Raw genomic sequence first — 22,814 nt, forward strand, 5'->3', positions numbered from 1 at the left:
GAATGCGTGAAGAAACCTCGCCGCCTTCCTGCTTTTGTTCGTCTCTCTCGAACACGCATTGATACAGCGCCGCTCTTCTCAGGTGAATTCCGTTTATCTGTTTTTTTTTTCAATTTTTCAAATGCAGCAGTTCTTCCGGTGTTACAGTCTCTCTTATCTCTCTGTTATTTCTGTTTTTATTATTTTTCATAATCGGATTGGAGATAACCGAATATTTGGTAGGAATCTGTTTTAATTCTTCTGGTGAGATTTGTGCGTGTTGCTGGGTACTTTTTTTTTGTTGCTGCGATCGTAATTTTGTGCAAAGTTTTGCTCAGTTAAATTTTAGACGAAACTCGATCAATCAAAACGGCGACGCTCGTACTGTGTTAACCGCAGATGGAAGTATCTATTCGCTAATGAATTTTTACGCAGTTTGTTGTTTTTATGTTTGGATAGCTAAAGCGAACTCTATCGATCGAAATATCAATGTTCGTACTCTATCGTTATTAGATGGAAGTATTTACAATTCACCAATGAAATTTTACAGGGAAAAAATATAAATTCACAAATGAAGATCTCAATTGAAGAAAGGAGTTAGTGATTAAGGTGTAATTATGGCTGTTTATTTTGCTGCGCTGCAGGAAATTGAACTGATTAAATAATGACCTTTGAAATCTTATTTGGTTTCACTCATTTTTGCCTTCATGAACTAGTGCTTATGTGATTGTTAACTATATGTCATTTTCTCTTAGGATAACAGACGCCAGAGGAACTTCTCTTCTCCTGTCCCAAAGTTTTCGTTTAGTGCCTGAATCGTTCGAGCTACAATCATTCTAGGCTGTCAAGATGCCGGAGATTCAGTTGGGTGCTCACACATTTAGAACTCATGGTGCTCAAGTAGCCAGGTTTCACATGCATGATTGGCTTATACTTTTTCTGCTTGTGGCGATTGACATAATCCTGAATGTCATTGAACCATTTCACCGGTTTGTCGGTCAAGATATGATGACAGACCTGAAGTATCCGTTGAAAGATAACACCATTCCCTTTTGGGCTGTTCCGGTATGTCTTTAAATCAGCACCGTTGTACCACTGCATTTCATTGAGTTAAAACAATTGCTAACTATTTCCCCTTTTATGATCTGGGCAGATAGTAGGAATAATATTGCCTCTAACCATCATCCTTGTCTTCTACTTTATTCGACGAGATGTCTATGATTTACACCATGCTCTGTTGGGTATGACTCTCATTCTCTTGCATTAATAAAAAAGCTTAGAATTGATATAATATTGTTTGTGTGCATTCACTTTCAGGACTGCTTTTTTCTGTACTTATAACTGCTGTTCTCACTGATGCAATTAAAGATGCTGTTGGCCGCCCTCGGCCTGACTTCTACTGGCGCTGTTTCCCTGATGGTAAACCTGTGAGTCATGCTGGAATTCCATAAATTTAAACCCACAGATTGCTTTTGCAGCTCAGAAACTGACTAACTGTAATTCCACACTTTGGTGGATAGTTTTTTCATAATGTGACAGGGAATGTCCAGTGCACTGGATTAAAGAGTGTCATAAAAGAAGGTCATAAAAGTTTTCCCAGCGGACATACATCATGTGAGTGATTCATTGCTATCTTCGTATACTAATCAGTGAAACCTATAATCAGTTTCTTCACACTGTTGCACAAGCTTTGGTGTCTGAACTGAATACTGGCTGTGCTCATATAGGGTCCTTTGCTGGGCTAGGCTTTCTGGCGTGGTATTTGTCTGGTAAAATCAGAGTGTTTGATCGTAGAGGCCATGTAGCGAAGCTATGTCTCGTCTTTTTTCCATTACTCATGGCAGCGTTAGTGGGAGTATCGAGAGTTGATGATTATTGGCATCATTGGCAGGATGTCTTTGCTGGAGGTCTACTAGGTATTTCTTATGCTATTTTGGGCATCCTTGGTTTCGTTTTACGTGGTTTATGTGTATGCTTTCTTTTACTAATAATCTGTGGTTGCTCAACAATGCAGGGTTGGCAGTTGCCTCGTTTTGTTACTTGCAATTTTTTCCTCCGCCATATGATATAGACGGTACTCTTCTCTGCACTTATTTTCATTCCGTGATACGTTTTCTGTTTCGAGTTAATATCTTGAGTTGATAACTATTCTCCAAAACGTTGCGCCTTTTTTATACCCGGTAAAACTTCTGATATGGTATTGACTCAACTTATTTTAACACAAGAAAATCCCGCAAGTGTACGGGGCTAGTGTAGCACAAAGCAAGCAAGAGTATCGTATCCCACAGAGACAAAATGTCAAAATGTATAAACTCAAGTACCACGGACCGATTTTAACTACTATCTAGACGATTCAAAGGTTTGGTTGATTCTTGGAAAAACAATTAAACATAAACAAGTTAAAAGCACGCAACAAAGGATAGGTTTCAAATAAGAGAACGAGGTAGAGCTTTGGATCCGACTACAATACCCACAATGTAAACAACTCAACAACTTTGATTACCCGTTGAAGTCTCTAGGATTAGAAGGACAATCGCTATTCTAGGCTAAGCCCCCTCTCGAGTGCACTAACCCATTGATTAACTATTAATATTGAAGTCTCCTTCTATACTTCACAATTAACTCCTATACTCAAAAGATTCAAGTCCTCACTCTAGAATTCCTTCTCTCGAATGCAAATTATCTAGGTGTTGTTCATTCTTTTATCAATCCTAATTAGGTATTTCTCGATTACTCAAAACTAGGTCAATATATCCAATTGGTAGCTAGGCAATTGAATTGAAAGGCACAAGAATGAAACAAAATAATCACAAGAGCATAGGTAATCAAAAGCTATTGAATCAATCACAAGTATTCATTGTAGTCTTCACCAAAACTCTACAAATGATTTAGCTACTCATATTCAACTCAAAAACATAAGAATAAACCATAGTCATTGAATAAAACATGAAAACCAATGAAAATACTCCCAAGGGTGGATTGAACAGAAATTCGTCTTCGTCTTCAATCTTGTTGAGGATTGGGACGCCTTCCTCTCAATTCCACTCTCCAAACCTTCAAAATCTGCTATGGGGCGTGTATGATGTGTTGAGGTCGAAAACCTAGGTCTCCTTTTATACCCGGGGCGGAAATAATAGCAATTTCAATCTCGCAGAACACATCGCCCGACTGGGCGATTTTAAGTCGCCAAAACGCCCGGTCGGGCGAACTTTCTGGTGTTCGCGACCAAAACGCCCGGTCGGGCGTTTTCCCCTTAAAAATCGCCCGGTCGGGCGTTTTCTCTGGAATCCTCTAAAGCATTGTCTTCGTCTTCGAAAGGGCTTCGCGTGAGTATCTTGCACGCCCCCATCGGAGTCCGGATGAGAGAGTTATGGCTATTATACGAAAGTCGCGCATTGAAGCGCGCCCGGTCAGGCGATTCTTCCTTCAAGCTCGTTTTCAAGTCATTTTCACCTGTTTTAGCTCCAAACACTCGACAAACTCGTCAAAACACTAATTAGTGGATAATGGATGTAAACTCAAGTAGTATGCTACAAAAACACTGAAATGTTCACGTTAAACATCCAAAATACTTGCTAAACCACAAGTTTATCAGGTATTTTTTTGTAAATTTAAACATTAAATTCTCGTTTGTGATGGCGATGCAGGTTGGGCGCCTCATGCATATCTCAACATGGTGGCAGAGTCACAGAGTGAAAACCGAGCATCAACGAACCATGGAAGCCATCTAACTGTAAGAGAGTCGGAATTTGAGACCGTGCAAGTCTGATATATCAAATAGTGGAGGCGAAAACCAACTAGTACAGACTATTTGCACATGGTAGAAAAAGGCTAATCCATTTATTAGAGGTAGATAGACAAAACTTGCAGATTTTGACAAATTCTACTTCTGTTACAGTATTATACTGTGAACTATGACTGCTATAAAATCATTGAAATGTAAAAGGTGATCAAATTTCATGACTGATTTCAAAATCATCCTAACCAAATTGTGGCAGGTCGCACATTTGTAGGTGAATCTGCCAATTCATGATTTTCAGCCAGCTTCCTCCTCTTGCTTTCTATCGCTTCTTCGTTTTCTGACGAAGCAGGCCTCTTTCTTCTCGACTTCCCGAGCCTCATTCCACCAACTAGACCATCCCGATCATTCCCAGCTTGACCACCTTCTCCATAATGCTCGTTTACAGGCTCATTCCAAGCCTCTTCATCGATAACGTGGACAACTTTCCCCCTTTTCCCTGCCTTGGCTCCATGAGACTGACAATCACTACTCTTGATTCCCATCTTTCTAGTCTTTCTATAAACGTGTTGCCACACATTCTTGAGATTCTTGGAAGATATTGGTTTCTTGAAAAAGAAGCATGCCCCCTTCACCATGGCTTCCTCGATCACACTCCTCTTTGGTTCCGCGGAAATCACTGAATGCATACGTTGTCAATGTATCGATAAAATGAAATATAAGATAGAATATGAAAATATAACAGAAAAAATACTAGAAATCTTACATATGATGGGAATGTCCTTAATAAGCTGTAGACTCTTTATAAACTTGAAACAGTCCATTTCTTGCATTTCAACGTCGGCCATGATGAGATCGAAACGGTCCAATCGTTCTTGCAAAATGGATAGTGCAATTGTGGGCAGTTCGGTAGTCGTTACTGTTGTTATGAATAAAATCAATAGTTATAAACAAAAATTTAGTCATAGAGTAAGTAAATAAAGAAACTAAAATGTTACCTCTATACGAATAATTTTCCAATTGTGATGCTAACTTTAACAATGATTCTGTGTCATCATCAAGCAGAAGAATACGAAGGCCTCGGAAAATTGAAGGAATTGTGTTTATTTCTTGATCCATCTCTGCAAAATTCATCACAATTATTTTGGTAGGAAAATGTCAATTTATGCAAAAATGAAAGACCGTAAAGTGGAAAACAAATATTTTGAGTATCTTTTTATTTGTTCATAAATCTGGTGGTTCTATCGATGCAATAATGTGTTTAGTAGATTCTATCAATCTAAATAAATGTTAGTGAACATTAATTTAAGGCATTCCATCTTGATAAGAATCTGTCTGAATTTATTATTTTATTTTTATTTATTCAGAATCCATGAAAATCCAGTGATCCAGATTCCCTCCCTTCTCAGAAAATAAAGTGCATCGGATTTTTAGATAATTCGTATAGCCAAATTAAGTATATATACTATAAGATTCTAGATTCTAAATTATCATGCCCAATAAATTCTTGAATTTATGAATTTAAGATACTAATATAGTCATAGACATGATATAGAGTGTACACTCATATGCAAATTGACTATTAAGAACATGTATTATGCTTGAAAAATAGGCCTGGGCTTTTTTTTCTCATTGTCAATTCAAAATTTGTACCTTTAAATTTTGTTGAAGACTTGAAGCATCCATACATCTTCACATGTTCATATAAAATATGAGAATTTTTAGTATACTTAATTAATATATAAAATATTCACACTAGATGTAGATAAAGTATCTATGAGAACACTATAATAATGGAGTTTTAGAGGTTGACATTATCCCAATCGAGATATATAGTTTACATATTAATTAACTGCAGATTCTGTATACCTTCAATGCAATCGGTTCTCATGTTCTCATTTAAAAAAAAGTTTTTATTTGAATATTTTCTACTATTTAACAATATTAATTAGAATCAAACGACCGTCGATAATCTATTGTGAAATCTATCCACGATCTTGGACGATGGTATAAAAGGTTGTCATTAATTTGTTTTTTAGGTTACAAGTGCATAGTAGTAGATTGTGGTATTTTTGCCGCTAAATATGAAACATGTCTATTTGCTTATCTAAAAGACAAGTTGGCATGCCTAGTCTCTTGGTTGGGACCATTCCACAACTTAGAAAGAAAAATCTAGAACCCTACGTCGCCATATAACCGATATTGGATATCCGCAACAAGGTAATCTTTCAAGGTTTGGAGTCCAATTGGGAGACATAGACGAAAATGTTATTTTGGCGCTTGGGAGAATGGACTAGAGGATGCTACCCAAAATTTCCATTCCATCCAGGACAATGACTTGAAGATTGGTGCGATATTAGAGCATCAGCGGGAGCAGTGCGACCACAAAGAGCCGAGATATATGAAAGCATTCAAGAGCAAACTAGTGTTAACTTGGTTGATGGATATGTAGGAGTTTGGGTATTTCCAATTTGGTATATTTGCATTAGTGTATGCGTTGTGGGTTTGTTGTATGTTATAACTATTTTGAGTTTGTTATACTATTGTTTAACTTTTAGGCTCGTTATTCTTTTGGCTTGGGCATATTACTTTATAAAAAAAATCGAATGAAAACCCTACTATGGGAGAAGATGAAACTTCTATGTGAAGGTCAGTGAGAAGTAGCATGAGCTTTAACAAACCATGACATTACAACAAAAAAGCACTTTGTAATTGGTCAAAAACCAAAATTGATCATTGCCAAATTTCACCAGATTTTAGAGCTAGTTTAATGTTGTGTTAAAGAAGCAAAGTTGTTCGATCACAATCATGAGTCTTTTGTCTGCTACTGATGGCTTTTTGTGTTAATTTAATCTAACTTTTGTATAACAAAGAAATAAATCAAATTAAAAAAATGCAAGAATTTGCAAGCCCACCAACAAGTTCAATCTTGCCCACAAATTTAAAATAACTTCTATATCAAGCAAATCAATTAAAATGTGTATTTGCTAACTACAACGTGTGTTGCAACTGTGGTTTTCAACTAACTGCAAATTATATTGAGTAAGATTGATGAAAAGACTTGATTGAGATATGATGGATTTTGTTCCTCTAACAAACTATTTTCACAAATATGCATAATTAGCATGTTAATAACTAGTACTAATTAATTGTCTATCTTAAGCCTTTTAAAGCTCTTTTAATTTGGCGTTGTGAAAAATGAATCATTTGTTTTTTCAAGAAAAGTACTTAAGATAACTTGGGGAGAGATTCCAAAAATATATCAAAAATGATTAGGATAATCATCATTTTTAGAAAAGCACATGTTTCAAACATTTATGCTATTTGTTATTATTATTTTCGTTTAATCATCTCAATTAATCGCTTAATAACCATGAAATTATAGTAGTTGGTGAAATAGTAGAGTGAAATGAGTCTAAAATTAATTTCACCATATTATATAAAAAAAGTTACTACTACTCCAAAGTTACTCGTTAAAATTGTTGAACTTTTGAGTTGAATAAAAATTGTTTGATTATAATATAAACTATAGGATGATACACATTAATAAGGTACTTAATCTTGTTAAGAATTTTCCCGCCAAACCACATCTAATATTCTGGTTAATTAGTTTGCCGAAAATACCCTTCAATGCATTCGAAGAACATTCACCATGCAAGGGCACGCGCGTCAAATACAATCAGCTGAGCTCAGAGTATAAATCACGCCATCTTCTTCATCCTCTCCACCACTTCTCAAGTTTCTGCTTCTCTCTCTGGAAAAGAAAACCGCTCTCTTCTCTCTCTCGCGTAGGAGCATAAGGTGTTTTGCAGAGCAATTTGAAGCTTACGCGTGAAGTTTGATTGCTAATCAAGTGAGTTAATCTAAACTGTTTCTAGTTCAATTCATCGACGCAATTGAGCGATGAAATTATCCTCGATCAATTCTGCAACGCGAAGAACTTTTATGTCGTTTAAATAGCGCTCATTTTAAATTAGATCAATTATGCAGTGCAGTGCGACAAAGTTTTATGTCGTTCGCATGCATATCACTCAATTTCAGATTTTCCTTCAAATTCAATAAGATTTCATTGAGTTATCAGAAGAACTAGTTGCAATTTTTAAATATACAGCTCTCGATTTCAGAAGATTCGTGAAATCTCATGTATTTTGCCTTTTTATGGCGAAGCAGAGCTCTGCACAGAATTCGTATGCACCGCGGCTAGGAACTATGCAGAGAGAAATCTCAATCTCATCCGGAATCTCCACTATGCCTTTCAACGGTGAATTCGATTTCGATCTGAATCCGTTGATGTACTCGTCGATTTTCTCGCCAAATCATTCGTCAAGCTTCGAGAATAACTACCTAAACGACGACGGATCCCCCAATTTCTCTTCCGCTGGAGGCGAGAAAGCCCTAGATCCGTGCTTGCCCCAATTCCAGCAGCTGCTGAGTCAGGACCTGACAAACCGCCACCGCATGGTGCTGATGCGCCTCCGCAGCGCGGCGAAGCATGCGCAGACGCTCCGACAGGAGAACGTCAATCTGAAAATGGCAAACCTCGATTTGAACAATCAGTTGAATCTTCTGCTCAATTCGCCGCCGCCATTTCGTGGTGTGGACGTCGATCCTCGTCCTGGTTTGGAAAATTTAGACGACAGGATGCGCAAGATGAGCGAGGAAGAGGAGGGGACGAGTGAGAATGAGGCGGTGGCGCGGAGCCCCACTAGCGTGATGGATTCCGGTCAGGGTGGGCTAGGAGAGAAGCGTGTTCATTTGCCAAAGAGCATTTCAGTTCGCTCTAATGGCTATCTCAAGGCGGCGCGGGACTATGCCAGCAGCAGCGGCGCCGGCCCCAAAGTTGTCAAAGCATTAAACGAAAACAATGGGACGGTAATTTTATTGCTTCATATAGTTACAGTATATTAGTAATATGCTAGCTTTCAATTATTATACATTGATTTGCATCAAGAAATTGGTATTTTTGAACAGGAAGTTGTGACTGAGAAAAACTCTTTTATGGCATTCTTGATGATATAATAGCTGATCTCAATCTAATTGACTTAAAAAAACAAAGCAGAATTATCCCAATTTGTCATTCTTGGAAGCAGAATGCCTTTCTCTATATCTACTGATTCATGTTTCTGCTATTGATTCTAGCCACTTTTGTTAGGAATCATACTTGTAAGGAGACGTTTACTTTGAGTGATACGATGGATTCATAAAATATTATGCTGTGAATGCAACAAAAGGTGTATGTGCAAGGTCCCAAATTGTGATGCTAGCCAGTTTTGTTAGGACTCAAACTCTATTTATGCCATTCTTGATGATTTTAGAGCTGATCTCAACAAAGTTAATCTAATTGATTGAAAAAACATAGCAGAGTATTCTAATTTTTATCATTCTTGAAATCAGAATGCCTTCGTCTGTATCTCCCGATTCATCTTTTTGATATTGATGCTTGCTAGCCAGTTTTGTTAGGAGACATTTACTTTGAGTGATACGATAGATTTATGAAGTATAGGAATTTATGGTAGATTAGGCTTATGTAGTCCTCTGTTATGCTGTGAATGCAGAAAAAGGTGTATGTGAAAGGTGGTAAGAAGGAGCTAAACATAAATTGCTATAATTGATTGAAAAAACAAAGCAGAATATCCCAATTTGTCAGTCTTGATAACAGAATGTCTTCCTCTGTATCTCCTGATTCATCCTTTTGCTATTGATGCTAGCCAGTTTTGTTAGGACTCAAACTTGTATGGAGACTTGCTTTGAGTGATATGATATATTGATAAATATCGGAATAAATAGTAGATTAGGCTCATTAAGTCCTCTGTTATGCTATGGATGCAGCAAAAGGTGTATGTGAAAGGCGGTAAGAAGGAGCAAGCTGTGGAACTCGAAGTGTACAATCAGGGCATGTTCAAGACTGAGCTCTGCAACAAATGGCAACAGACCGGAGCCTGCCCATACGGAGCTAACTGCCAGTTTGCTCATGGCATCGCTGAGCTCAGGCCAGTCCTCCGCCACCCTCGTTACAAGACCGAGGTCTGCCGCATGGTCTTGAACGGCGTCCCTTGCCCCTACGGCCACCGCTGCCACTTCCGCCACACTCTCACCGAGGAGGAGGAGCTCGTGAGGGCCATGAACACCAACACTCTTCAACCTATGAACTACCGGTAACACATCTTAATGTGGCTACTCTTTATCTGTGTTTTGCATGAAAGAGTATGGCGTTATGTAGAATTGGATTCGACGATGTAAGTAAATAAGCATCAAATGTGCTAATAACATTGAGCCTTTGTTCGAATAGAATTCATATGTCATATGGCTTAGGATATGAAATAGACAACTGTGTGCTTTCATCATTTTGTGAATTTTCTTTACGTTTAAATGTCATTATTCATAATAATGCTTTGCCATGCTGATTACTTGGCTGAAAATTCATTTTTGCAATGTCTACTCACCATTTATGATAACTGTTTGCTGTGTCTTTTATGATACTGATTTTTAAGTCATGTATTAGTGTTACATACAAATATTTATATATTTATATATTGTTTTGATAAACTAGTGGAGTGGGAACTTTGATCCAATAATTGCCCAATAGTTGTAGCAGGCCACTAAACGGCCGATAAAAATTTTAATAACTTTTTTTGTTTTTATGGAAAATTGCTGAAAATATCACAAGGTTTGGCAAGTTCTCGTCCATCCCGCAACATAAAAAATCAACTGAAAAAACTATGACGTTTTGATATGTTCGCAATTATCTAGAGAAAAAATGAGGTCATCCTTATGCAATATATTGTTGATGTTTTTCAACCAGATGATGATGTTTTTTATTAGTAGATGACATCGGTCAATTCATCGGCGTTGATATTTATGTACTATGATTTTCCTGCCGTCACATTAGGTTCATCGAAAATTGAAAATTCCACCCTGAAATAATTACAAATAAATCTAAACTCATGATTTTTCAAATTGATTTTGAAAGTTGCAGACACGAATTTGACCAAACACCACCATATTTCCGCAACTTCCCCTTTTTTATTACTCCATGTACTATTATGCGTGGATACTTATCATATCTTGAGCAGTAAGAATAAGATTAAAATAAATTCCAAGGTATTAGTAACACTTTTTAGAAGTAGAGATACTGTCATACTAATAACTTCAGAAATATTGAAACTACTTTCAATTTTCAACACCCCAAAAAAAGGGAAAAGATACTAAAGGAGTTGCTGCACGATTATCAATCTACAATGGTTGAAATATACACCCAAAAAGTATGTCTAAGTTTCTAAATTGCATTTTGTGGGACACCTACATATGCTATCATAGCATATATACATATACCTCCATGAACTTAGCCAAATAGTAGAAGACAATTATAAAGAATATTGGGGACCCACATCTGCCCACACAAAAGACCAAAAATATGTAAGATTACCCAATCATTTTTTCTATAATTGAATTTACATGAAATGATGCCCATATGATTTACCATGGGTGGGAATGATGGTCGAGTGAAAATGTGTTTCTTTTAATAAAGGGAAAAGTGGTTTACCTATAGCCCATAAATCCACAATCTTGTAGTGCCGATTGTCTACGTAAATTAACTTCTTTTTATATGGAAACTGTGGAATTATCAAACTTTGTTGAATGGAAACATAGAGAAAAAACGAGTTTTACTACATAAAAAAGCGCTCATTTTTCGACTTCCTATTTTCGAGCACACCATGTGCTCGCAAATTATGACAATTTTCTAAGCACATCTAATCATCACAATTGTACAGAATATTATGTTTTCTAATCTCATTTGATTATTTCTGACCATTTTAGTGCTTGAAAAGGACTTTTTTATAGTGTTCATAAATATAAACGAGGTGTGCCTCGTTAAAGAAGAGTATGAGAAAGCAGGGGTGTGATCAAATACTAACTTTTTATAGTAATAACTAATAATTAAATATCAATTTTGTATGTTAAAAATATCAACACGAACACATAAATTTATCAATCTTCTTGTACTGGAAATAAGCATTATAGATTATCGTTATTCAAAACATTAGCAACAAACAATTTAGCAGCAATGTAGATATGTTGTTAATCCGTTGCTAACCAATTTTTATCAGTGCAATTATGATAATTAGCAACAAATATTTTCACTACTAAATAAAGCTTTTTTTTAGTGCAAAAGTGAAAAAGTGGCATGAAAATGTGTGAATAAAATATCCTCCACTACTACAATATTGTTTACAAAAATTTACATACGGAGTACTATATAAAAAAAGTTGTTCAAAAACGAAAACAAATGTCACAAAGGACTTTCCCAAAATGGAAACATACAAGAGAAATATTGGATTATCAATATACAATCAGCAACTTTGTACAATATTGGTGTAATAAGTTTTGGAGTGTAATTAGTTCTCAAAATTATTATCCTAACACCCTTTCAATATCTACTTGTCCAATCTTCTGCAACAAACCAATTTCTCAAAATAGAAAAATAAGAAAATATCTTGAGGAAATAAATGGGTAGTTGAGTGAGGTGACTAGTGACAGAATCCCACGACCTATATATTGCTATAGATTTGGAAAGAATAAAAAAATGTGAAAATAAAAAGGGTGAGTGGCTTCAAACGGCTAAACACGAGCGGCGTCTCGATGCTCACGCGCCGCTATCTGTCCGGCTATAACCCGACACTGATTAGACACTCTCTAAATTTTATTTTTATTTCCCATTCTCACATGTCTATATTTCATCCTCTAATCATTGGTTTTTGGATTAATTAGAATGTAATTATAATAGAAATTAGTATTTATTATTCTATTTTATAAAAAATTGCCATAACTTTCTTTTAAATTCACCCATAAATTTGTCCCTTGTTCATTTATTAAATACGGTCCATATGAGTAGGAATATTCACCAATAAAATGGGCATATTTAACATTTTAACTCACATTATCAACTAAACAATCAACTGTTTTACGAGTACTATTTCCCCATCGAGACAGATATCACACTCAAGTAATGTCACGTGATTTTGAAAAATGTTATTTTGTATGTTAAGTGGATATATTAATGCGAGGAAAATATGTTTTTAAAAAAATTTGACATCTTTTGTGCTCAAACTAAAAAAGGTGCAATATCTATATTGAGACGAATAAAGTATTATTAAAAAAAAACAATCAGGCTCGATTTCATTTCAAAATCAATTCGTGATAAAAAGGAGCCAACCTACTTAATGTTTAAGCTGATGTATATTTTTACTTTACACTTTTACTTACAATTTTACAAATTTATATATGTAAGAAAATCACATTATAAGTACATAATGATTTGCGCAAGAGTGGGATATATCCATAACAATCTTGAATTTTAGGGAAATATACTATTCATTTTGTTTTAGAGTATCCACAATGGAGCGGACGATAGTGAAACACTTTCTAATTGTGATTAGTGGTTTCAATTATGCACAACTTTTATGATTTAGGGGCACTGGTGGAAATTAATTAAATAATTAATAAAAGTAGAAAGTCATCTTTTTCTTTTCTTTCTTATTTAATTAAAAAAAACGACATCAGAATCTTAATTTGGCTGACTTATAGATCGAATTCAGCTTTTGGATTTGTCACAACTTGATTGACAAATCCAAGAATAGAGCGATTTTAACACTCCCATTCATCAATTCCAGTCTTTTCACTACGCTTAAACAGTCTACTTATAGGAAAAAACATCTATAAATGTACAATCGTACACCACCGTATTTTCTGTCATATCAATTAATAATCTTTTAAAATTAAAATTTCAATTTGATTGAATAATACTCCTACAAATATATGAGTATAATTTATATCTACCACGTTGCTATATAGGAATATAATAAAATGCAAACTCTAAATATTTTATAAACTTCAAACTATGATATGAATTGTTAGAAAAAGTTAACCGTAGATGACAAAATTATAGTAACAAAAAATGTCAACATAATGTCAACGATTGATGTTGTGTTGACATTGTGTTGAAACTATGTTTACATTTTTTTGTTGCTGTTATTTTGTCATATGTTGACATTTTCTAACTATCCATATTATAATTTGGAATTTGTACAATATTTTAGTGTTTACGTTTTATCACTAACCTTACTTACTATACAAGTATCATTGGAGTACATAAAGTCCAATTACTTTGTTTAGAGTAATTACTTTGTTTTAGTGATGATCATGTGTGTAAATTAATAAATATAAAAAAACGCAAATGTACAATAGGCAATAATAAGGTAATAAAACTCAAAAGTGGTCCATGAAGAATTTTGTCTTGAGTTGAGAGAGATAGATTTAGAAACTCACGTATCACGAAAGCAAAGAGAGACAAACCAACCACATCAAGTGCCACTTTTTCTTTTCTCATTGCATATTAATCTACGTCTCCCCCAAATTCTCCATAAAATAATATCTCTCAATATGCGTAGAGTTGAATTATAATTAGAATCATATTTATTGTAGTAGTATAAAGTAGTAGGCATTATTTTCACTTAGACATGGTAAATGACTAAACTACATTCAGATAATTAAAAAAGGATTATGGTTTAGCTATAGAGGACCATATGGTAGAGTTGTCCGAAAATTATATCTAGAGTCCCGCTATAAATTAATTTTTTTTTTAACACATGAATTATGATATACATGAGAGAATGTTACTCCCTTTCTTCTGTCGTTAGAAGTCCTATTTGAGTTAGTGGAATATATGATCCACCTATCATTTACAGTAAAAGTGAACCAAGACTTTCTGAATAGTGGACGGATTAAACTGAAAAACTGAGACTTCTAATGGTATACGGAAGGAGTAACATATAACAAATTTATTTCATTATATATACTCCATCCGTCCCAAGTTACTTGAATCGTATTCCATTTTGGGATGTCCCAAGTTACTTGAGTCATTTCTCTTTTAGGCTAAAAATAAAACATTTTATCTCACCTACTTTATTCTTTCTTTTACTATAATCTCTCTCCTTGCTCTTACTTTATTCTTTCCTCTACATTATTTTATCTTTATTTAACTCACTAAACACAATTTTCTTAAATCTTGTGTCGAAAAGAAATGCTTCAAATAACATGGGACGAAAGAAGTACTAGTATATTGCAATTAGGTCATTATAAAATCATAACCTCATTATATACATTATATATATTCCCCTGTCCCTAAAAATATTAAACTATGTATTCTTAATATGTCCTTAAAAACTTACTCCATAAACTTTCTAATTTTAGAAATCCAATATATTATTAGACTAATAATGTAAATCCCTCAGGTAACACAATTTCTACCACCATTTCTGTATCGCTAATGACGGTAAGAAAATTAGTGTGTGTACAAGTAGCCGTAAGAAAATTTCAAGGCCTTGAAAATCGTGCTAGTGGACATTTCTACATTTCCCACAAACATGCCCTTAACCCTACTTGGACTACAATCTCAACACCAAATAAATCTCTAGCATTAGTATACACACACATATATATACACCATAGATTGTGTGTGAGAGAGAGAGAAAAAAAAGAGATAGAGTTTGTATCTACTCACACACACAAAGAAGGAGTCACGCTCAACCTTAAAGCTTGCAGTCTTGTCTTTATATACAACTGGATTCTATCATTTCTTACCCTTGCCTTATATTTCAACCTTCCCCTTCCTACAAAAAAAATCTAATTTCTTGCCACTAAATTCCACTCCCATTCCTTACCTCATTTGCTTTCCACTACCAAAACAGTTAATTAACGGCATGATTGGAGGCTCACGCGGCGGCTACGGCGGCGGAGTGCGGCGGAGACGGCGGAGGAGGAGTTGTTTGTTAGCATAAACTAACCGCTGAAAAATAGCCGTGCAATTCCGCTCTCCCGAATTTCTATCCAGGGGCAAAATCGGAAGATCGTAATTGTTGCATGGCGGGAATTGAGGGTATCGGTCCGAATTTATTCACTATGTTTTATTTTATTTTACTTTATTTTTGGCATTTCTTGAAATGTTAGATGTATTTTGTTTATTTTTAATTTCCACGTTTTAGTGTTTGTAATTTGAGATGAGAAATGGATGTAAGAGATGCATACAAGGTAGCCGAGTTTGGGATGTTTTTTGTATTAAGGTGGATTTTTGGGGTGGATTTTGGAATTATCGAAAGATGGGGGTGGATTTGGGGTTTGGAGTATTTGGTGCTGGGCATGCATCTCTTACACCTCTCAATGTAATTTTCTCTCTCTTTATTGGAAATCAGAAAAAAGTTAAAGTATTTGTCTTTTGACTTCTCATATTTCACTTTCTGTCTTTCTCCTTTTGCTTTGTTTAATAAGTTAAAAAAATAGTGGAAGGGACAGTTCATCAGATTATTTTGTTTTATATTGACACATATTCTCTGTTGGGTAGCAAAAATTATGTGTTGTAAAGGTAAATATATGCAGAAAAATAGTTCGGAAGAAGCTAAATCTAGAAAAGAAATCGCAATGAGAAGTGCTAAAATTGAAAACTTGGGAAAAATAATTAGTATAAGGTTGTAAACTTAATACTCCAAAATATATGTTGAGAGTATGACATTTGTGTTTGTAAGATAGGTAATTCCCAATATCTGTAGGAAAAGTAAAAAATGATACTACAAAAAGTTTATGATAAACAAAAATGACATAGTACTACTATGTTACATAGTATATATATTGGGCTTAAGTGCTACTCCTATTAATTTCAAAGGCATCACTATATCTAGTTCATAAATGAATCAACCACAGCCCAATAAATAGCTCTGCAACTGGACTTCAAATATTTGAAAATTTCTTCACAGTATTGGGCTTCTTTGTCTTTTAAAGCATTTGGGCTTTATGTGATATATGGAATGTGGGCTTCTTGTAATTTTTTACTATTAAAGATACTTCATTCGTCCTAATAAAAGTAATTTTTAGTTTATGGAGTACCTTTTTGCTCTTATTTAATATACATGTCTGACTAAAAATGTTAAATACATTTTTATTTTGAGATGTCCATTGAAAATCACATAATCCATATTTATCAAAATAAAAACACTATCTCATCGAAAAATGTTAATAGTATAAGACATTTGTTAGTTATAAAGACCACACATTTGAAATATAATCAAAATTCATTTTCCATCTTCTATTTCAAATAGGACCACGCAAATTGAAGGCGACATGATTGAGTCATTTGACCCCTAAATTAAAGCAACTTTGTTTGTGAATGAAAATGCATCTCACCTTTTTCGAATGTCAAAGCATCTAATGGACACCACAAGATAATTATTGTTTGATCCAAAGCACAATAACTTGCAAGTGGAAATAAAATTAAATATTCTATGTTAGGTTTCTAATATGGTTATGAGCACAGCCATACAAATTAATTATTCTAAATTAGTTCAATCTAACAAGAAGGTGAATGAAAGGAGATGGTGTTCATATTTTTGTTTAGTAAAACAAATAATCGTGAGCTTCAAAAGACATTATTTTGTAGTAGTGCAAGAGCTAGTTTTTCATATATGCAAATAGTCACAAGAAAGATATTAAAAGTGTGCAAAATAAGTAATTTAATGATATATTGCCAAAGTTTCCTTTTACTTTGCTTTTAGAGCTTTTGTATTTTCTTGCGTGTCCATTTTCTTTCTCTTGGTCTCTTAGAGTGTCCACTATAGTAGGACGCGGCTAAGCTTGTGCACGCAATAAAACACTTTGCTATTCGGACGCATAGCCGCGTTCGAGAATTGGAATGTGAATATGTGGAATTTTGCTATTGAGGTGTCCACTTTGGCAATAGAATTTTGGGGCTATGGACAACAAAATTGCTATAAAAACTGGCGGGGCTATTGTGTCCGCCTTATAGTGGATACTCTTATGATGCAAATTTACACATACAAAATTGTATGCAATAAAAAGAATTTGTATTGCTGTACATTACACTTCATAGCATAAATTCCTTTGTTTATTTATTTTATTTTTTCAAAAAGTATAAAATTGTCAAAACATGACAGCATAGTTGTCCAACAATGATTATATTAAAACATCTCAAAATAAACAAAACATACCAACATGAACAACAAAAAATTCAATAAAGAAAAAAAATCAACAGACAATCAATTAAAGCACAAGATAATACCCTTTTTATGTCAATCATGTGACAACAAACTATAACAAAATCACAGCCCTAAATGGCGCCAGCTATCACTTTTCCACATTTAAAACAAAATGTATTTAAGAAATGTACTCTAATAAAAATCACACTCCCATTGCCCTCAACCAACATTCCTGTTTTTTTTTTCATTTTTGAATAATCTACAAAAAATATTGTTTCATTTCAATTTTTTCACGATATGGCACATCACTATTTTTCTCTCCCTCCTTAATTTATTTAACTTACCAAATCTACTCTATCTAATCAATTTTTTTTATCTCTCCTATTTTTTATTTTAAATTAAAATTCATATTAGCTAACTACCAAAGTTACTTATAATTTTTTTGCTATCTTGATTTAAATCACGTAACGTTCAAAAAGGCTAAAACTATACACATTTTGTCCAATAATAAATGTATTTTTAATTATTTGCTATTTCGATGAGGGGTATTATACTAAGTCATTATATTTCAAATAATTTTTTTATTTCACATTTATTTTCTAAAATTCATAACTTGTAATCGTAAACAAAGAGATAGCTTTAATTTGAATGCAATATATTCATGATTTATTTTTAAGACAGGGAAGAGTCATCGACATTTCACGCACTCTTCAACAAACAAAGAAGAAAATACTCCCTAAAAAAAACAAAAAAGAAAATTAAATAGTCAAAGATCAAAACTACCGTCGCAAAACCACGCGCCGCCGCTAGATTCACCATTTCAAAGCGAACCACGCCATGACGTCACCTCCCACGCGCCTCCGCGTGCTCGCCACTCGCTCTTCGGTCACCAGCGGCGCGCCGGCACAATGGACAGCTGAAATTCATTTGACCGAGCCAGCCGTCCAAGCAATCCCTGTGGAAACACGTGGCAGCACGCTAACTTGCGCAGGCTCTCCCCCTCGCGAACCGGTTCAGGCACACGACGCATTCCGAACCGAACCGGTCTGCGGACGGTTCGCGTAGGAATAATCCCGGTTCAGATTCAGCTGCTCGCAGAGAAGGATGACTCCGGCCAGACGGACCCTGCGACGTCGTCTAACGAGCCGACGGAATGGGGGTCAAAGCGGTGGAGAATACGCCGATTGTGCGCAGGATAGTGGAGAGTAGGGATCGGAGGTAACGTACGCTTTTCGATTTGGACGACGGCGAGTATGAGGGTGGATTCCATGACACGTCGGATAGCTGGCTTTGCAAACCCATTTTTGTTTTTCTATGAGTTTGTGATTTTCATGCAATGGAGTAAAAGTGTAAAAGGTTTGGGGAGAGTGTTTATTTATAGTTTGGGTATAGAGATGATTTTGTGTGTGAAGTGTGTGGTGTTTGATTCTTTATATAGTATTTGTATGTAAATGTGTGGTGTCTGTATATATACACAATACTTACTATATTGGGTGGGAGAAATTCATGATCCAGTGGTGTATGTAAAGGATACACTATATTGAGTAGAATTGATATTCATAAATTAATGAACTAATATTATACTTAGAATGATATGTTTTATGATGTCAACGGATTTAATGCAATTTTGTGAATTGATATAGTTATGTGTTTTGATTTTAAGAAAATTTATTAAATGAATCTTCTCCTCTATTCTTCTATCTTCTTTTACTTTATTTGATTGGGGTTGTTTTTATTCTAGAATATAGATACTTTATTATTATATCCTCCTATTTCATTCGTTCCACAATACTCTGTGTGGTATTTCTTTAAAGCACGAGTTTTGATTCCATTAAATAATTAAAATTAAGAGAAAGACGTAAGAAAGTAAGAAAGATAAATAAAGTATATCGAATTATTTGTATATCATATTATATATATATATATATATAGTGTTTTTATTAGAATTTTAAATATATTTTATTCTAAACTTACGGGCTACTCGCATGCGTTTTTCGAATATGTCGAAATTATGCCAATTATTTCGTACCCAATTTAATTAGTTACACCTAATTAATATTTGGTATCTTGTATTGTGTGAATGGCATGAATTGAGCCGCAACATCAATATGAATGATTGCATCTATGATAATGAGAATAATACCCATTTCATTCATACTCAATAGTCCTACTATTAATAATAAGCGACACACATTTAAGGTAGAAATTTGATATAAAATGAAAGAGAAATAATTAAAATGTAGTAATTAATAGGTAAAGTGGAATAAAAATAGAAGCGAGAATGTGAGAAAAAAATATGAGAATATAGAGAAAAAATGGACCATTTACACAAATGGAATGAAACTAATTTATAGACATATCAAAATATATTTAAAAAAAGATAATTAATCATGGATGTATGGAGTATTTAATTTTATTTTATAAATAAAAAACGTTTAAATTGAATTCCCAATAATGAAAATGACATTATATACCATACATGATGAACACCTAAGTGGGCACCATTTTCGTTTCGACCTTGTAAGCATTAGTTTTTTTTATGTAATTTAATATCTTAAAAAATTGTTGCCTTCATTATTTTTATAAGTATAAAAAATTCGAAGCTTGAATTGTTTTTTTTTAAATTTATTGATTGAAGTTATAGAAAAGATGGACGAATCAGACTTTAATTTTATGTCATTTGTAGTACATAATAATATATATTCACATAATATAACTCGAATTAAAAAAAATACTACTTGTTTAAAGCTAATTAAAAAATAGTGTAATTAAGAGTGATATAATGACACGTTGGGCCGGTAACTATAATTGGTTTATACAACCAATCTGACTAAACAGGATATGCTAAGATTTCCTCTTCAACTTGTATCAATAAAATAAGTATTGGCACATGAAATCATAAGAGTTTAAGCAACTAAATGAAATAAATGAAAGATGAACTTGACGAGGTCGACGTGGATGAATTTTGTGAAAAGTTTGAAAAATATTTTAAATGTGAATTGATAAATGAGACATCAAAAATAGCATAAACAGTGAGCATATACCATCTACTCCTACATTGTAAATTTGAAATGAATATGTTCATGCATTCAATTTCAACACCTCTAAAATTTGACCCACCTGAAAATGGGCCCATATATTGGCTTGTTAGACTGGATTTCCAATTGATTCGGCCCAAATATGGTCGTCAAACACGGAAAATCCGATTGTTATCGTGTCGCACCACACGATAATAATACCATAAGATCAAACACGATTAGTTAAATACGTTTGTGAGTGATAGTCTTGATGTGTCTTTGATTCACTTTCTCATAGATCTACCTTTTAATATGTTGTTATAATTGCATTTTATTTTTCCCTAACATGAAATTAGTATTATCGAACAAAAATGTTTCATTCATGCGACTGTGATTTTGGAAGGAGCTACCGACTCCATGGTCGGCAGGAACTACGAAGGCCATTGACCATGGAGCGGAGACGAGCCGCCGACGGTGGGGTCGGTCAGCCCCACCTCCATCCGCCACTAGATTAGTAGAGTCTAAGCTTAGGTAAGGAAAAATACGTAAATAGTAATGGCTTCATAAAAATATACTTATTTTAAAGTCTTGAAGAGAATTAAAAAAAACATTATGAAGTAGAGATTGTGTTTAATGTATGGTCTCAAATATTAATGGTCATAAGAGACAATTGGGCTGATAATATTTTGATTCAGGCCATCCGCAATGGGCGGACGATGGCACGCCCGATGGCGCGCATCGTCCGCGCCATCGATCGTCGCCGCCATTGCGGTACGGACGATAGGTCGCGGACGATCGTCGCGGCCGATACTAGGGCGCGGAGGATGGCGCGCCCGATGCCTATCGTCCGCGCCATCGTCCGCCCCATTGTGGCGTACACGGCGATGGCTGCGGACGATAGGCATCGGGCGCGCCATCGTCCTCCCCATTGTGGCGTACACGGACGATATCGGGACGATGGCACGCGGTTTGGTTGTTTTATAAATAGAGTTCATTCGTTTTACATTTCATTTCACAATTTCACTTTCGAAACTTACATTTACATAATTACTACGAAATGGCTTCAAGTCCAAATAGTCCTATGTTTAGTGGAGATGCGCGTTGGCGGGTACAGAACCCGGCCAATATCGTTCGTTCGACACCAACGCCCAATACGATCCCGATTTCAGTACGGACTCTATGGGTTGTCGGACATGGAGCCGTCTCCAACCCGACCAGTGCCCCCTCCCGACGTGACGCCGCAGCGGCCGATCCCGACCCCGCCGCGACCGCTTCGCCCCAGCCAAAAGAAGCGAACCGGCAGCGGGCGCAGAAGTTGCCGCCTCCGGTGATTGCGATGAGTACGCCCCCGTCGTACACTACAACGACGAGAGAAACTCTCATTTTGGCCCGTTGTTGGGTAGATATATCGGAAGATCCGATATTCGCGAACAACCAGAGCAGTTCGCGTACTGGGAGCGCATCGCCGACCTCTACAATGCGGCCAAGCCGCCGAACGCTACAAGCGCAAGCGTGAGCAACTCCGCAAGCACTGGGATCAAGTGAAGAAGCAAGTGAACTTGTACGCGGCGGAGTTCGAGAAGTGCGCGCGGGCACAAGGGGAGCGGCGAGAGCTGGAAGACGTGCGTGCTAAAAGCGAATTGTCGTACCGGTCGATGTTCGGCGAGTTCAAGCACGAGGCCATCTGGACGCTTTTGAGGGACAAGCAGAATTCCAAGGTGGAATTCTGCACATAGTGCGCCAAAGAGGATGAAGACCACCGAAGTTGGTGGTTACACGAGCAGCGGCAGCGGCAATCAACCGGTTGACCTCAACGGTTGTACGTGGACGACAGCGGTTCCGGCACACCGATGTCCTCCCGACGTCCTCCCGGCGTCAAGGCTGCGAAGGCCAAGGGAAGGCGGCCGCGACCTCATCCCGACCGCTGCAACCCACCTCCGCTCCCGGAAATGCTACCGCCCAGGCAGCCGAAGTGTATTCGTCGTTGGCGACAGCGTCGATGGCGAGGACGTTGTTGGAGACGCACAAGGCCCTCAG

At 35.8% G+C, this 22,814-nt stretch overlaps 3 protein-coding genes across 3 annotated transcripts; 2 read left to right on the plus strand and 1 right to left on the minus strand.

Annotated features, from left to right (window-relative positions):
* The first annotated feature begins 814 nt into the window (after positions 1-814).
* Positions 815-3,939, plus strand: LOC121788254 (lipid phosphate phosphatase 2-like). The gene is made up of 7 exons (XM_042187002.1): positions 815-1,044; positions 1,133-1,220; positions 1,297-1,406; positions 1,500-1,593; positions 1,707-1,895; positions 1,994-2,053; positions 3,627-3,939. The coding sequence occupies exons 1-7, from the start codon at positions 829-831 to the stop codon at positions 3,746-3,748; spliced, it is 879 nt and encodes a 292-aa protein (XP_042042936.1). The 5' UTR covers positions 815-828; the 3' UTR covers positions 3,749-3,939.
* A 15-nt stretch (positions 3,940-3,954) lies between these two features.
* LOC121788253 (two-component response regulator ARR10-like) lies at positions 3,955-4,837 on the minus strand. Its single transcript, XM_042187001.1, has 3 exons — positions 4,717-4,837; positions 4,485-4,637; positions 3,955-4,397 (listed from the first exon to the last, which is right to left on the minus strand). Exons 1-3 carry the CDS (start codon positions 4,835-4,837, stop codon positions 3,955-3,957), a joined length of 717 nt encoding a protein of 238 aa, XP_042042935.1.
* Positions 4,838-7,453: 2,616 nt separating this feature from the next.
* Positions 7,454-10,137, plus strand: LOC121788255 (zinc finger CCCH domain-containing protein 15-like). Its single transcript, XM_042187003.1, has 3 exons — positions 7,454-7,571; positions 7,889-8,590; positions 9,548-10,137. The coding sequence occupies exons 2-3, from the start codon at positions 7,928-7,930 to the stop codon at positions 9,875-9,877; spliced, it is 993 nt and encodes a 330-aa protein (XP_042042937.1). The 5' UTR covers positions 7,454-7,571; positions 7,889-7,927; the 3' UTR covers positions 9,878-10,137.
* The last annotated feature ends 12,677 nt before the right edge of the window (positions 10,138-22,814 follow it).

The sequence above is a fragment of the Salvia splendens genome, unplaced genomic scaffold (assembly GCF_004379255.2).
Source record: "Salvia splendens isolate huo1 unplaced genomic scaffold, SspV2 ctg1000, whole genome shotgun sequence".
In the NCBI taxonomy this organism is placed as follows: Eukaryota; Viridiplantae; Streptophyta; class Magnoliopsida; order Lamiales; family Lamiaceae; genus Salvia; species Salvia splendens.

Bases quoted from the DNA above. Each gene is read 5' to 3' on its own strand.
- LOC121788254 (XM_042187002.1), top strand. From the start codon at position 829: ATGCCGGAGATTCAGTTGGGTGCTCACACATTTAGAACTCATGGTGCT. The intron at 1,896-1,993 runs GTATTTCTTATG...TCAACAATGCAG, and splicing joins CTTTGCTGGAGGTCTACTAG to GGTTGGCAGTTGCCTCGTTT. The intron at 2,054-3,626 runs GTACTCTTCTCT...ATGGCGATGCAG, and splicing joins TCCGCCATATGATATAGACG to GTTGGGCGCCTCATGCATAT.
- LOC121788255 (XM_042187003.1), top strand. From the start codon at position 7,928: ATGCAGAGAGAAATCTCAATCTCATCCGGAATCTCCACTATGCCTTTC. The intron at 8,591-9,547 runs GTAATTTTATTG...CTATGGATGCAG, and splicing joins TAAACGAAAACAATGGGACG to CAAAAGGTGTATGTGAAAGG.
- LOC121788253 (XM_042187001.1), bottom strand. From the start codon at position 4,837: ATGGATCAAGAAATAAACACAATTCCTTCAATTTTCCGAGGCCTTCGT. The intron at 4,638-4,716 runs GTAACATTTTAG...TCATAACAACAG, and splicing joins GGAAAATTATTCGTATAGAG to TAACGACTACCGAACTGCCC. The intron at 4,398-4,484 runs GTAAGATTTCTA...GTATGCATTCAG, and splicing joins TAAGGACATTCCCATCATAT to TGATTTCCGCGGAACCAAAG.